Below are 14,486 nucleotides of genomic sequence, written 5' to 3' on the forward strand. Positions count from 1 at the left end.
CAGATACAATTATTATTACTTAACCCGAAGGTCATAAAGTGATGACCCCAATATATCAATGTCGCTGTTTTGCTTTCGGCTCTGATAAAAGAAGAATGAGTTAGCCGTTAGTCATAATTGATTTCGTTGGTGAGAAGCATCATGAAGATTCTGCTATTCTTCACAATCGCGGTGCTCTTCCTGACTCAAACTGCTTCGTCGTCACTGTCGGACAAGAATGATCCTCAGAACCAGAAGTTACCTGCGGCTTACGGTACCTTTGTATCTTGTGCTTTGTTTGGTTATTATCATTATTTGTTGTTTATTGTTTTAGTAGTACCGCAATGTCCGAGCAATTGCACCGAATGGTGCATCGATAAGTACATGAGGAGCTATGGCATTTGCAACAGAAACTTGGGCATGTGCAGTTGCGCTTTACCCTAAATAATCAACCATTATATTATACAGTATATACAATATGCTATTATGAATATGTTATAATAAAATATCTTTTTGTATTATTCAATTAATTTTATTTAAAACGCATAGTTTCGGCTGTTATATATCATACATTTTTCTTTATTATTTAAATAAACATATCAAATACTATAAACGATAAACTGAGACAGTATATTATACAGATACAAAGAAAACGTTTGCAAAACCAATTAATACATACTCTACGTTAACATTTTTTTATTGTAAAATAAATATGTCAATTTGTCTATAACATAATATATACATATATGTCTGTGTGTTTTACATATATATGTATATAAACATATGTATAGCTAAACCAACTATTAAATGTTAAGAGGCACATGGATGTGTGTAAAAAAGATTTATCCTAAAAAAATTACCAACGTAAGTATAATCACAAAACACACATTTCACATTTAACTGAGTTTCACCTTTGTTATTTATTCATATATGATATACATATGTATTCATATGTAAACAATAAAATAAAAATGATAATAATGTTAAGGCAGTTATGATATTAAAATATTAATTTAACGATTTTGTGGTAACGAACGTTCATTTAATGATATATTCAATGACGTCAGATATGAAGCAAAATTAAGTCAATATGAGAAGGTGTAGCACTGTGAAACAGTTTTGGTTGTATCACTATAGATATATTAGACAATTTAAAGGCAAATATTAAATAAATATTGTTTTGCTCAAGAATATAATTTCACTCATATAGCAATACGTTGTACATGTTTTCTTAATTTGATGAATTATTGAAGTATGAAATAAAAATGGGATGCAATCAGGCGTTACTTTGATTTTATAAGCCGTCTTTGTCAGGATAGTCAGACTACTTCAATGATCTGGAGTCATATATTATGTGTGATGTTAAATACTGAATTTGAACAAACCGAACCGTAGGTTTTCAATTACAAAATCTACATTTTTTTTTATCTTTAGCTATATACAACATATTTTTAATATTACATTTGAAATAATTATAAAAATTAAGTAAATAATGAAATTATACAATTACATTATTAAACTGTAAGACTTTTTATAAAAAAATAAATATAAAAACAAGCACTCAAGAGTAAAAAGTAAGTTTTATGGAATAATTTGCAAATTCTGTATATATATCATTTTTAGATATTTGTCAAGTACATATAATTGACTGTAAAGTAGTTTAGAAAAATAACTAAAAAAGTATTTTGCTGGTTTAGTTTTGAAGTATCTTAAATGTGATTATTATTCTAACAAAAATTGTTATGGACAACATTTTTTTTCTTATTTTTTATAATCTTGACACTCAGAAGTTAGGTTAGGTTAAGTTAATTTAGTGTGTTATGTTTTTTTATACTTTTCTTAAATTATTTTTCACTAAAAGTAAATCTGGGCTGCATGAAAAAGTTTTACTGTCAACAAAACACTCACTTTTAACTGAGTTATGTATTGTTATACACAGAATAATAGACAGAAATATACAATTTTGGTGAAAAAATGTTATATATATATAATGGTAACAAAACATATATCAATAATAAATTGATTTCTAGTAAAAAAACTATATAAATGGGGTTAAAACTAATAATATAGTAAATGTATGTATCTATTATCGTCCTCATTTATTAATTCTATTAAATATTAATCAAAAAACATGCAAGTAAGTTTATTATTTCATTTCATATTTGGATTTTGGGTATTTAGGATATTTTTATCTATTTTTATAAAAAATAGGTTCGGCTAAGTTTTTTCTGCTTTGATTAGAAAGTAAATTAAAGTTCTATGATTCACTTTTGACTTAATGATAGTGAAAAAATAATATATCTGAAACTGTAAGTAATTTTAAGTAAGCTTGAATTTTTACTATTCAACTATGATTAAAATTTGATTAAAATATAACTTTGGTCAAATTTTTTATCTAACAATAAGATTTATTTCTTTTAATCGCAACTTGCATACAAAATTATGTTAGGTTAGGCTTGTTTTATTTCTTCTATTCATTGAAGTCGTACTTACTTTTGATTTAAAGATATCTTTTAATCAAATTTGAAGCGTTAGTTTTACAAAACAATGAGATATATGAAAATAGGTTAGAATTAGCTTGTTTTTTGCAGTTTTACTTACATTTCATTGAATTTGGAATGTTAGTGAATAAGTAAGAAGAAAAGTATTAGCATATTTTTTCTTCTTCTTAGCTCAACATTCATAGAAAAATTAAGTTGAGTTAATCTTATCTATTCTTTCATTCAAAAGTGAATTGAAGATTTATAATGCTCTTTTGATTGAAATATAACTTTTAATAAGTTAAATGGTATTAGAAAATATGTTTTTTCTTCTTCTTAGAAAAAAGCTTAAACATTGTACATATGAAAAAATATAAGTAAAAGTAAATTATCAGTTCAAATCCAAAAAAATCACATTAATTATTTAAAAATTGTATTTGGGTTGAACTTTAAATTATTTAACAACGAAAGCTAATTAATGATATACATAAAATCTGAAATGTTATACTGTTTCTAGGTACACCTTCCCTTGTACGTTTGGAATTTTAACACAAAATCAATGGACAGGTTTAAACGTTAAAGTAAAAAGGCCAGCTTTATTGTTAATGTTGACTATGGCGATGCATACGATATAAAATGAATATATAAACATATTTTTATACATTAGTTTATACTTTAGATTATTGTTATTAATTTTTGTGAAATATGTATGTGTTATACTTTTTTGTATGTTTGTTTAAAAGACTATCTTATGTCTAAGTTGATAAATATTTTTTTTACTATGAGATGTATAAGTAACAAATTGGTACTACACGCGTATATTGTAATAATCAAATATACTAATTTATTTTTTTATTAAAAACGTATTTGTGTCCCAATCGTGAATGATTATTACATTTTAATTAACTTACACTCGCACGTATTAAATCTATAAAATATCGTTTTTTTGTGTTGGGACATTATGTTCTATTGTCATGGTTATGTACAATGATTATATTGTAGATATATGTACAGTTAGAAACGATAATATAGCAATTGACACTACAGTGAAATTATTTGGAGTTCGGGACGCTTGAAACAAAACGATTAGTATTTAAAGTTTTCTTAATGATAGTCCGATTATCACAGTATAATCTTTGTGAATTCCGACGCTTTACTTTATCAACATATTATATTTATTAATAAGATTTGGGCTTTATGGATCAAATAAAAATGTTTCTTGTGTGTTTTGTTTAGGTAACCGTGAAGAAAAATATGTTAGACTACACACATACACATATAATGCCTTTGCTATTTAAACTATTAACTTATTGAATGGTGTCTGAATGTTTACAATGATTTTACTTTATTAAACCATACAAACACAAACATACGTGACAAGATTCAGTGTACACACTGTATTCAAAGTTGCAAAATATTTCATGAATTCAACTAAAATAGACTGAGTTTGTTTACAATTGGTCATTTTAAAAATATGTTTGTGTTTATGTTGTAAATAATGTTTGTTGATCTTTGAACTGAATTTCACATTAAACGTTATAAATGAAATTGAAGACAGGATGGATCAAATAAGATGATGTTTTTCCTGCTTTGCTATAAGTCTTCAGTCAGTCAGTCGTTGATTTAAAACAATAAAAAATGTCAAAAGCAACAAATAACGTGAACGTATACAAAAATTATGCATTAGCATTCAACAAACGTCGGAAACTTTCATCACAAGTTCAAGATTTCAAGAAATTCAATTCAAGTACTTTAAAAAGTGCTGTTTAATCTTGGCCAGGACACCGTATCACTACGTTGGATCTCTAAAAGACCATGAACTATCACCTCTACGAATTTTATATAATATTTCATTCTTAAGAAAGTGAAAATGTCTTTAAATAACCATTTAATATTATACTCTTTCTCGTTCGTTACAAAATAAATAAATTATATGTCCGTAATTACTAACATATTATACTCAAGCCTATTTTATTTTTATTTACTTATAAAAAATACTTAAGCAATCAATACTTTTAGCATCAATGTTGTGTTAATAATAAATTACAATATTTTATTATAAATAATTTGTATGAGTTATCTCTTAACTAATCTCACTGTAGTTAAATAATAGCTCAAATTGTACTGTGTCCAAATATTATAAAATAAAATAATAATAATCATCAAATGTGAGACAATAATTTTAGATGATTATTATTCGATTACGAAATAAATCAATCACATGCAAAAGATATGTTACTTTGACATCTGAAATTATAATATAATATGAGATCCTTTCAACGCTCTCATCATTAACGCCTTAACTTCTTCTTTGTTGCTTTATCACAATCCGTAAAAAATACTGAAAAACTATAAAGATACATTAAATGGACGGATATCCATGAAAACTAGATTCGTACAAAGTTCAATCTTGTTTTATTTGTGAATTACATAATATTATATATATGTATATATTTTCGTCATTCATAAATTACACAATTTAAAAAGTTTTGAAAAATCACATACATACTTAAGTATTACACATACTTTATAAATACAGTAAACACTAAAGCAGTGACTGTTTGCTTAATCGTTTATATTAAACTTGTATTATAAATATAATTATAATATATTTACAGTATACAGTAAAACTTTATTAGTTAAAATCAATAGATGTTTTAGATTTTTTAAGTAAATACTGTTATGTGACAAACAATGTGTGAAGTATGAATATAAAAAATGGCATATCTAATCGTACAAATGTTCTATTGATTATAAATTTATAAAGTTTTATTGTATCAAATATTATTATCATAAGAAATAATGATAAATAAAAATCGACACAGCACAATATGAGGTAATATTAATGAAAACGCTTAGAAAAGTCTCTGGACTATTCAAGTAATTGTTAACAATAAAAATATTTATTTTAAGTATATTCCACTGAGCACCCTCAATAAATAATATATTGATTTAATAATAATAGAGTTTGACTCTTAGCTTTGTATTTTTAAATTAAAATGAGATCAATCATAGGGTGATTAGATATTTAATATATTAACTTACGTTATGTTAAATATTTGAGCCACCGAAATATGATTAACTATTTAAAGCTCTTAGTTTTGGGGGTAAGTCTTGTTAATAAATCATATGTAGCTGAAAATGAAAGCTCTATTTATAATGTAACATACTTTCAATATAAACAAAGACTTAGACCCCATTATTTTTTTAAATTTATATATATAAATATAAATATTATAATAAATTCGACACTGGAAATTAATATGACGTGAGCAATAAGACAGGCTTATAAAATTATGACAAAAATTATCTAGCCCATTATACTGCTCACAATATACATAATATAATAATGTACATACAATAATCTAATATTTATCAATTGTTAACAATATATGATATAATTTCATCGGTTAAATATTTAACTGAAATATGATATCCATTTTCATTCATAACGACGCTTTTTTTTGCTAGCGTCAAATTGTTTAATGTATGTATTATTATAATAATAAATATAAGCTTCTTTTTTAATATTTTTTTTATCAACATTACTAGGGCTTTGTTCGTGTTTTGTTGTTTATTTAAATCATTACAAAAATAAAGATGGTCGATTCAAATAGTCCAAACTTGCACTTTTTCGGCTATTATGCACCAGCTGGCGTGATCGTAGTAAGACGATATGATGTGAAGGTTCTCCACGTACTTCTCTATGAGTTGGTCCAGTTCACCTTCTTTGAAGACGTGGTAATAGCGATGGAAAGTTATGGCTCCGCCGCCGTTGTCTGATGGTAGACTGTCTTGAGAGGTATCGCTGAGAGACGCCTGCAGACTCCTTTGCTCGATACCCTTAGTTTCTTCAGCCTTTTGTCTAATCAAAGGACTCCTAGTCGGCGCGGTCTCTTCGGAAGAAGATCTCCCATCGGCCAGCTTCCTCTCTTTAGACCAATCGCTACAAGATGCCAAAGAAGCAGTGCTAGCACATCCCAGCGACGCTGTACTTCCGCAGTCCAATTTACTAGCACTCGTGTCCCTTCTGCTCCAATCGCTCCCAGATCCAGATATATCACCCGTGTCGCTAGACTCTACCGAAAAGTCAGGTTTCAACGGCGCTGTACTAGTCGAAGATCTCGAAGTCATTGATTCTGGACTGGCAGCTATCATCCCAACCTCGCTGGAATCCGTACTCTGACCCACTTTGAGCGAAGATCTCTTATCTGTACAAAACGAGTCTATGCTCATCTCGGACTCTATCGAGTATCCCGACTCTAGCGATTGGTTTCTTTCCGATTCGCTCGAGTCTATCGTGATTTCAGGATTGCACGAGTCAGAAACGTTCACCACTGGCACAATAAAGTCCGATTCTACTTGATGGTTAACACTAGCGTCACTGTTGTTAGTTTTATTTGGCACATCACTATTGGATTTTAAACTATTGAGTATATTATCCGGGTTTTTTCTGCCACTGTTTGATGATTTTTTGAAACTAAATAACTTACTCTTTTTACTTATTTCGATATCATTATGTACATTATTGTCAACCACTTCACTATGTTTACTCGATGTAGGCTTAGAGTTCTTTTTCGATCCGCATTTCGAGAACAAAACTTCGCCAGCTTTGCCCCCTCGCGACTCGTGCAGACTCGCTAAGTATTTGTTTCGTTCTTGCAGCTCAGAACTTAACTTGTTCAAGTCTTTGATGTCCGAACTGAGCTTGTGTAAGTAAGGATCGCCGACGCTTTCTAATTTTTTAGATATTTGCTCTAAAGCGCTACTAGAAGACTTGAGCTCGCTCTCGGTGCATCTAATTTTCACCGCTGCATTCGTACACACGTCAAAGTCTTCATCGCTCATTTTCTTAGAATATTGATCGATTTCTTGTAGCAACTTTTCGCTCAACTTTTCAGCGAACTCAGTGAGATGGTTTTTGCATTCATTATTCCATTGCTTCTCTTCATCTTCGTTCGATAGAATGATATCAGATTTACAAGTCACAAGTTTTTCGTTTGCCTGTAGACGCGAGAAGCTATCGGATTTGATTATGCTCTTGTCTTCTAAACTAGGATCGAATGGAAATTTAGTTGGACTTCTTCTAGATTTTTGGAAAGAATCTTCTAACGAACGACCCTCTGTTTTGATCGGCGATAGTTTATTTAAACTCCACGTTGAGTTACTCGTGCTGCCTTGCTTCGGCGACCTTTCTTTAGATCTTCTGCCCGGCGAGAGACGTTCTAAACTCGATGTACTACCACTCGAACTAGTGTGAGAATGTGATCTAGATCTTTCTTCCAACAGGCGAAGATCACCCGGCGATAATTTATTAAGACTCCAATTGCTACCGCTTGAACTCCCAGAACTGCCGTGGACGATGGATAAAGTCTCGGTAGATTCCATTGATTCGAGCTGCTTTCTTTTCGATCTAGGACTCGATTGTATGATTACTTCGCATGTTTCGTCTAGAGTTTGCGCTACTTCAGCAGCTGCTTCTATTAAGCTCTGAGTAGACGGTGAAGATTTAGCAGTTTCGTCTGCTTCTGGCTCGCAAATCACAGGAGGAACAATGGGTGCAGGATCTGTAAATATATAAAAACAAATTATTATTTGGATTTGTAAGCTTTGAACAAAATAATGGGGTACTTAGAAAATCAATACATTGCACATGGCACAGAGGCAATATCTTAACTTACTTAAATCGAACATATCCAACAGATTATTCAGAATTAAACTAAAAAACGAATATTATGAATTAAAATAAATATGAGCGAGAGTCCCATAAGGAAGTCCTTATAATTTCAATATTCTCAGATGAGACAGCAATTTAAAACTCAACGCCACGCTCAAAAAAAATGTATGCCCCTGATGCTTGACAATGGTTTGGCCCTAACAGCTACGAAAGCGGCCAACAACGTTTTGATACAAATTTTGTTTTTTAATTTAAACAAGTTAATCAAAAAAGTGAAAATCCCACAAATAACACTCTGCAGCGAATCTACTTATAAAGAGGATTATATAAATTTTCAATAAAATTTATTTTAAATGTTATAATCAACGCTCGCACCTAGCCTATATACATTTTAAAACATATGTATGTAGCAAAAGTTGTTGGCCACTTTCGTAGCTGTTAAGGCCAAACCATTGTCAATCTCGGCAATGTGAAGCATCAGGGGCATACATAACTATTGTTTTTTGAGCGTGGCGTCGACCCAAATTTTTACTTTTTTTTAATACAACTGGGTTGAAAACCCCTGTTTCACAGGTTGGCTGACTCAATATATAGTGATCTATATGAACTTATATATATATTTAAATATGTGATATGTTATACATATATTGACATTAAATTTTAATTAATTTGTATATTTTGACTCTCACTAAAATATAGTGATAATAAATTTTATTTTTGCGGAATTTTCGTGTATGCGATTTTTCGTGTGTGCAATAATCCGATCATCGTTACAAGCAAATAGATTATGTTTACATACCTATAACTTTGGTCGTTTTATTCTTTTTATCATCAGGCACAACGCTTATCACACTATCGACAGAGTCCGGCGACGATACACCGCTAGAGTCAGAGTCCATGTCATCAGTCTCGGGGTTGAACAATTCCAAAGATAATAGTCTGGGTAACGGTTTGACTGAAGGTTCCACTTTACCTTCTTGAGTCGAACATCGCCTCACAATGGGGAACATTGTCCTGCTGTTCGTCGAAACGAATCCGGGCCTCTGCCTCAGCAGATCTCTAATTTGTTTTAATCTATCCCTCCGCTTTCGGTCCATTACTCTAGAATTTAAACTTTCGTTCGACAGTGTCGCTTCGTCCTCTCTCTTCCCTTTGTATTGAGGAATTTCTGGCAATTCGGCAACCGTTTGCAGCGTAATTTTTGGGTAAGGTTTAGTGTCTTGGAGAACGCGAGATCTCATATTATTCGTTTCCGCTGTGAGTTTATTAATCTCTTCCAAGTCTTTGTTGATTTCTATCATTAGCTCTTTGGATTGCGAAGCTATTTCTTCTTCGGTGGGAATTAATAGTTCTCTCTCTTCGGGATAGGGATCGAACGGCACAGTCTCTCTCAGTTTCTCCGTCACTTTTCTATTTAATGTCGATAAATGCTCAATGACTGTGTTTTTGAACGGTTCTAATTTGGGCGGAGAGCTCGGTTGACTGACTGGAGGTGTGATTTCTTTGCTTGGAGCTTGACTTTTAACGTTTAAGGCTTTGTTTAGCTGAACCGGGGGTTGGCTAGACTTGGGGGAGCCGGGAGGTCTCACTATTGGGAACATTGGCATAGGAAGTTGTTTTAAACGCGGGGACGGAAGACCTCCTGGGGCATTCTTAACTCTAGGGGAGGTGGGCACGGACGATACTTTCATTCTAGGCGAAGTTGGACCAGGCGATAAAGGCGTAGGCGACGACGGGTCTTGCAGGGCGTTCGGATCAGATTTGGGAATAAATATCACAGATGCAAAACTGTCCTCCGAATCGACGCTCGTGTCGCTCTGTAAGCTGCTGTCTTTCGATGAATCAGAGCCGTCTTCTTTGGAATGCCTTCTTTCAGGATGCGGCTTGGACTCATCGCCGTTAGTACTGCTAGCTTTAGAATCAGCTGGAGGGGTGTTGGGTAAAGGTGTTTCCGTCTGACATTGATTAACCAGCGGAGTAGCGTTTTCGTTGCACTTCCATCCTTGCAAAATTCTTACGAAACTATTGACTGTCGCCTTTTCTATGTGCGTGGTCGAAGATTTCAACTTGTGTGTGAGACCGTTTTTTAACGATTGAAACTTTTTCGCGGTGTTCGCTGAGGTAGAAAAAAATGAATCTCTTAACGAATCTAATTTTTTATGTCGTCTATTATAAAGGTAATCTTCGTTCAGTGACGCTTGTTTTTGAATGTTTTTTCTAACTTTCTCCTTTTCGCGCAGTCTATCCGTGGACATCAGCTCTTCGTTAAGCGAGCTCTGCTTCATCACGCATCCTCTCTTAGAGATTCCGTGCGATATCTTAAAATCTGGCATTTGATTAACTAAATTCTTCATATCTGTCGGCTTATCTAAATCTTCGTCAGCGTCTTCTTCGTTGATCGATTTCTTTTGCTTAACTAACTTAGGTTTCGAGGATGGTTTCTGACTAGGCTCCACTATCACTTCAGATTTCTCTTGCTCGGCTTCAGATAATAATAAGCCGGCGAGACTAGGAACGCTCGATCTCGATCTGACCATGCTCACTTGCTGCGCAGCTAATATATCACTCAAACTTTTCGATTTTTGAGCCGCGTACAGTTCGTTGTAAGTGCTAGTTTCGGAACACGTGAAAGTTTGCCTCCTCAGTGGTACTTCTTCGTCTTCCAATCGCCTAAGCTCGATCGGCAGATCGTGTATCGCGTCGTAGTCTTCGCATCCATCAGGATCGTATCTGGTTTCGGGTATGTCTTTCGAATAACTACCCCACGAATCCAAAAACCAAGGCTTGACTGATCTTTTGCCGCCTGCTAGCTTTTGAATAGCCCTTCTGACAAAACTGTAGCATGTTTCGTTAGGAGATGATAGACTGGACGTGCTGGGTGATGTGCTGACTGGGCGCATTGGATCAATGGAACGACCTTTTTTGCTACGATTCTTTTTCTTGGTTTGATTACATCTGAAATAAAATCAATGATTAGTAATGCATTTATTAAGCGTTGTAGGAAATGGATTAATATTACTTATAAGAATCACTATCTGATGTTTGGGTGTAGGCGTTATAGGCTGGCTGCATAAGATCATCTTCGGAGGTGGTGGTGTTGGAGTGCATGTCTAAAGATGGCGTACTTAACGTGTCTGGTCGATGCCAAGGAACTAATACATCCTGGAAGTTTAATAATACAATGAAGGATCTGAGGTAGTTGTGTTATCATATATTTTAATGGGACATACTTGTGATTCAAATTTCCTATTTCGTTGCTCCATGGCCCAAACGGATATGATGAGTCTACCGCCGATCCTCAAGACCCTCGCCAATTCCCTCAGAGCCCTAGCTCTCCTCTCGGCCGTGGCAAAATGGTGAACCACTGCCATAGAAACGACGGCATCGAAACTTTCGTCTCTGAACGGCAAGGCTAAATTATCACAGAGTACCACCTGTAACGCGAAACGTGCCATTAAACTAAAGTTCCTCGTTCTCGAGAACGTGTCGATCTTACCTGATTATCTTTTTCGCGTGCTAATTCTGTCAGTCGTTGGCACCTATCGCCCCCAAGCGTGAACACAGAAGGATTAATGTTGAGGTATTTTCCATTTCCACAGCCTGGAACAAGATTAAACGGTACATGTATTTTGTGATCGTGTGCGAAAAATATCAGATTCGATTATCAGCGCCTATTCAAGTGGATGTAAGCGATAAGGTAATATCCCATAAACGCGCGACGCCAAGAGCAACAATGAAAGTTTGCTGCTTTTATTCAATGGCGTCGAGATAGCAGCGGCAGTTACATCATTCCAACTCTTATCTGAGCTATGTATGTATACACTTTAACATTGGTATTTTAATATTATTGAATAATAAATAAACAAAAATGTGTTATTGACAAAAACTGTGATTGCGTTTCACACAAAAACAAAATTAATCAAAGTTTTAGGCCGCATTGCTAGAAAATGTGTAACTGTTTTAATTGTAGTTAATAAAAAAATACATTAGAAATGAAGTTTGATTATTTAACTACGCGTTATTATATTATTTTTACAAAAAATATCTGTGATTTTAATTTATAAGATTTTAGGTATAACATTAGCTACAATATATGGTATGAGTCAGTTAGTAATATCTGAAAGAACTGGGTTCAAATATCATCATTTCAGCTTGTTTTTATCGGGTCAGAATTTATATCAAAAGGTCAAAATATAAGCCCTCAAAATAAATACTAGATGGTCAGATTTTTTTCAGTTGATAATAGTGTTATCGTATAGTGTCGTTATTGTTGTAACGTTGAAGATTGATACAATTGGTCGATATGTCACTCGCATATCGGCAGTTAGCTCGCAATATTATCAGATATCAACACGAGCCAAGCGTGTTTTCCGCCGCCGCTCTGTCGTTATTCCCGCTTCATCCGTCGTTCTGAATACCTTTGCATCTTACATATAATTAAATAGATTTGTTGAGAATTATTCATGGGGGTGTTCAATGTTTACTTAAAATCTTGAAATAACTACTAGGAATTAGATTTGATAATATAAAAATAGTTATTTCATGAAAAAACTAATAATGCAATACGTATAGAAATATAATAAATGGAAAGCAAATGATTGAAAGCAAGAAATTATTTTTGCCATTCTGTACACACCGTTTCAAGAAGTGATCTAGGCTCATTGAATGAATTTTCGTTGAAAGCAAAATATTAGAGTCTGGGTTCGGTTTTCCAGGGGAGAGTCCCATCCCGATACTGTAGTATGACGTCATTCATAGACGCCCACGTACAGCTGGTGCGCTGGCACACAAACCGAGACCACTGCACGACCAATGAATGGACGATGTTTTATTTTTTGACAATCAATACTTTCTCTCTCCGCGCTCAGACACACAGGGTGTGTGTATTTTAAAACGAAAAACGCCCAGAGCGTCCTTGATACCGTTTCAATTCCCATTAACGAACAAGTCTTTTGGAAAAGCAGGCGGGCTGAAAATAAACCTGCGGTGGTAGCTAAATTCATATTTGCTTGTACGTGTGCGGTCGGAGAGTTAATCTGGGTAATGTGCAGTTCCATTTATAAGTTCGTATCGTGTACCTTTTAAAGTCTTGGGACATTCTAGGAGTTTTTCGTATTTTTTCATTTTTATAATGTATATATTGAATGAATTTCTGTGAATTTTTTCTTGTGCCATATTTGGCACGGTAGAGATTTTGTGCATTGACGTGACGTGACGATTAAATTTAAATTTATTTGTAAGCTAACGGCTTGAGACGTTTTTAGTATATCGGTAATAAGTTTAATCAAATGTCCTAAAACGCCATTATAAAACGTATTTGTCAAAATTTGTATGCGTCCCATATGTAACATGTAACATATTGTATACATTTGCATGCTTTTTTTGTAATAATTTTAGGGAAAATTAGAAAAATTACCAGAATGATTTTTTGTTTCATATCTATACCATCATAAATTTTGTTTGTTTCTTAAATGTATTAAAAAATAAGGCTTTTATCACAAATAAATTTATAGACGTTATTATAGACGTTAATTCATATCATATTTGCCGAAATTATTTTGTGTGCCATATCTGACATTTTAAAAATTCTGTACATGCGTATCATATCTGCTACATATTTTTCTAATTCTTTATTTTAAATATGTGCCATACAAATTTAAAACAATCATAGCTTGAATTTGACAAAATTTCTGCTTAATGCAGATTTGTTCTTTGTAATCTTAATAAAAACATAACCTGAATATTTTATTAATTATTTGATGTTTTTTTGGTTCTAGTGCAGTAAATATAATAAAAAGAACACTACAAAATATTATTAAATAGTTTTAATAAAATTTTAATTTGAAAGAAATGAGTAAATTAAGCAATCAAAGCAAAATTCTTTTGTGTGCCACATTTGGTACGTTACAGATTTCGTGCGTTTTTCCTATTTAAGCTTAGCTAGGGTCTTACCGACGTCACAGACGAGGCTGCCGGGTTCGAGCGCGGATAGAAAGGCAGCTGCTCTTGGCCAAGGAGCAGCTTGGTGCTGGTGTTGCTGCTGCTCATACACCTCGTGGACGTAGGCGCGCTCCAGCGCCACAGAGCGGCCTGCGCGCTCGCCCATGACGCTCACCGCGCCATCTGTAAATAACATAAAAATATTATTACACCACAAATATTTAATAGCTGTAAATAATACTATGTGAAAGATGTGTCTAGAATAACTTTTTCTCGGTCATTATCAGAAAGTCGTATACTAAGTTAGCTCACGTAGAGTTAACCCATAACCATAAGCAGAAACCATTATATACTAATCGAAACTTGAGGAAATTATGGGTCACAGTATGTACGTTTGTATAAAATAGGCA

General features: G+C 33.2%; 1 protein-coding gene and 1 long non-coding RNA gene across 3 annotated transcripts in view; one reads left to right on the forward strand and one right to left on the reverse strand.

Moving 5' to 3' along the window:
* Window positions 1–500, forward strand: LOC148231256 (uncharacterized). 2 transcript variants are annotated; one of them, XR_015811071.1, is made up of 2 exons: window positions 1–253; window positions 317–500. It is a non-coding gene; the product is annotated as an uncharacterized LOC148231256 (long non-coding RNA). The 2 variants fall into 2 exon arrangements; XR_015811070.1 differs by having other exon boundaries at window positions 22–253; window positions 314–500.
* A 5,524-nt stretch (window positions 501–6,024) lies between these two features.
* The window catches only part of fid (class I SAM-dependent methyltransferase fire dancer), a 46,941-nt gene continuing 38,479 nt past the window's right edge, over window positions 6,025–14,486 (reverse strand). Inside the window, exons 2-7 of the mRNA XM_088195145.1 lie at window positions 14,089–14,259; window positions 11,633–11,736; window positions 11,367–11,570; window positions 11,156–11,298; window positions 8,936–11,091; window positions 6,025–8,026 (exon numbers count right to left, since the gene is read on the reverse strand). Of these exons, the coding sequence (XP_088051271.1) occupies window positions 6,069–8,026; window positions 8,936–11,091; window positions 11,156–11,298; window positions 11,367–11,570; window positions 11,633–11,736; window positions 14,089–14,242 (4,719 nt within the window). The 5' untranslated portion in view covers window positions 14,243–14,259 and the 3' untranslated portion in view covers window positions 6,025–6,068. The remainder of the gene's footprint in view (window positions 8,027–8,935; window positions 11,092–11,155; window positions 11,299–11,366; window positions 11,571–11,632; window positions 11,737–14,088; window positions 14,260–14,486) is intronic.

This window comes from Plectrocnemia conspersa, unplaced genomic scaffold (genome assembly GCF_051122295.1).
Source record: "Plectrocnemia conspersa isolate PC_06_02 unplaced genomic scaffold, ASM5112229v1 ptg000010l, whole genome shotgun sequence".
Classification (NCBI taxonomy): Eukaryota; Metazoa; Arthropoda; class Insecta; order Trichoptera; family Polycentropodidae; genus Plectrocnemia; species Plectrocnemia conspersa.